Source organism: Palaemon carinicauda, unplaced genomic scaffold (assembly GCF_036898095.1).
Source record: "Palaemon carinicauda isolate YSFRI2023 unplaced genomic scaffold, ASM3689809v2 scaffold464, whole genome shotgun sequence".
Lineage (NCBI taxonomy): Eukaryota > Metazoa > Arthropoda > Malacostraca > Decapoda > Palaemonidae > Palaemon > Palaemon carinicauda.
This window is the reverse complement of record NW_027171722.1, coordinates 120,360-122,500: the sequence shown is the minus strand read 5'-3', so window position 1 is coordinate 122,500 and position 2,141 is coordinate 120,360. Positions and strand designations below refer to the sequence as shown.

At 40.8% G+C, this 2,141-nt stretch overlaps 1 protein-coding gene across 1 annotated transcript in view; it reads left to right on the top strand.

The window, feature by feature from the left end:
* Positions 1 to 1,849, top strand: part of LOC137636948 (uncharacterized) — a 2,138-nt gene extending 289 nt beyond the window's left edge. The window contains exons 1-2 of the mRNA XM_068369274.1: positions 1 to 742; positions 821 to 1,849. The exon at positions 1 to 742 is cut by the window's left edge and continues 289 nt beyond it. Coding sequence (XP_068225375.1) covers positions 1 to 742; positions 821 to 1,654 — 1,576 coding nt within the window. The 3' untranslated portion in view covers positions 1,655 to 1,849. The remainder of the gene's footprint in view (positions 743 to 820) is intronic.
* Positions 1,850 to 2,141: the final 292 nt, after the last annotated feature.

Here is a 2,141-nt window from a genome sequence, read left to right as displayed (position 1 = left end):
AAGCGATGATCAGGCAAAGATTGGTATCAAGGAATTACAGCATCAATCAGACTCTGAGATGAGACAGGAAGAAGATTCAAAGACCACCAATAAATCTGACGAAGACGTAAATGGTCTCCATGAGGACAGCGCCCAAGGAGAGAGGAAAATCATTCTGGAAAAGACTCAAATGGCTGAGGAGGAAATCTCTCCAGAACTCCAGAAAGAAGCCGATGAACCTGACTGTGATCTGATGGAATTTGACGAAGGAAATGGTCTTCAAAAGGACAGCACTCTAACAGAAAGGGAAATCATTCTGGAAAAGACTCAAATGGCAGAGGAGGAAACCTCTCCAGAACTCCAGAAAAAAGCCGATGAACCTGACTGTGATCTGATGGAATCTGACGGAGGAAATGGTCTTCAAAAGGACAGCACCCTAACAGAAAGGGAAATCATTCTGGAAAAGACTCAAATGGCAGAGGAGAAAACCTTCCCAAAAATCCAGAAAGAAGCCGATGAACCTGACTGTGATCTAATGAAATTTGACGAAAGAGATGGTCTTCAAAAGGACAACACCCTAACGGAAAGGGAAATCATTCTGCAAAAGACTCAAATGGCAGAGGAGAAAACCTCTCCAGAACTCCAGAAAGAAGCCACTGGACCTAACTGTGTCCTGATGGAATTTGACGAAGGATATGGTCTTCAAAAGGACAGCACTCTAACAGAAAAGGAAACCATTCTGGTAAAGGATCAAATGACAGAAAACATATCCTTTCCAGAACTCCAGAAAGCAGAAGAAATAGATGGTGTTCTGCTGGAATCTGTTCTACGCCAAGCAGAAGAGTTAATGCATGACTACAGTTTTGAAAAAGCTTTTGACCTAATATCCAACCATCCTGTGGTTGTCAAACTGGACATCACGAGGGCGCAGTGTCTCATCAGACTGGAAAGATACGAACACGCCAAGAACATTCTCTCGCTGATGATTCACACGGATGAAGATAATGCTGAAGCCTTACTAGAATTTGGTTTCCTTTATGCCTCCGTGGGAAAATTCAAATTGGCAAGAACGAACTTTGAAAGGGCAATGCAACTCTCTGAGAAAGGCGATCCCACCTGGGAGAGAGCCAAGGTCGGCCTCAATGTCACGCAGAGACGTGGGAATAACCATTGTTCTCTGACATACATAGGTCTCAGGATGAGAGCCACTCAGTGTTGCTCTTTGAAGTCTGAACAGAAGAGGATCTTCTTCAGGGGGAAAGCCTATTACCACCGTAGAAAGTATTCGATGGCGAAGGAATGTTTTGAGCAGTCGATGTCCTTTGGAATCTTTAAGGATGTTCGCATCAGATGGGCATTTTGCTGCATGGAGCTGGGCTTGCTGGAAGAGGCTGTGGAAGTCTTCAAGGAATCACCTGAGGAACATGTTCAGGCGTTGAAGTTCATGGAGAATCTGCTTCAAATGACTGGCGGTCGGTGTCCTTATGTGGTGTTGGGCATTCCACGAGGAACTAAAGAAGATGCAATTAGATGGAAATACCAACAACTGACTGACGGAACGAATTCGACCGAGGAACTCGCAAGGATTCAGAAGGCCTTCACGCTTCTGAACGACCGCGTCTTCAGGCTGGAGTATGAAGGTTTGCGCAGGGAAATGGCGCATCTCATTAGATAAATAAGTAATTTATTTGTAATTGACTTGAGATTTCTAATGCAGATTACCTTATTTTGCATATAATCACGGACATATATTTTTTGATTGGCCAATGGATGTTTTAATTTAATTTTTTTCTATGATTTCATAAACTTATTGGAATGTTATCCTTTTTAATTCTGTTGCCATTTAATTTCTGTGCCAGTTATACCAATTAAAATATATTTATAAGGAAAAATAATTTGTTTTGCTCAATTCCTTTAAGTAAATACTTTGTGCAAAAATTGTTTATTGAATTCCTACCTGTGTATCCATGCCTTCATTATGTACGATAATATAAAAGACGATTTGAAAAGCAAAGTCTTCACCTGAGACACAATACGATTTGAAATCATTGGCCTAATTTTTCAATGATAATCAAAGTTTAATTTAGTTTGGCACAATAAATCAGTATATACATGTTCTAGAAATTTATCAAAGTTATCTGAACACAGTTACAACGTACTGG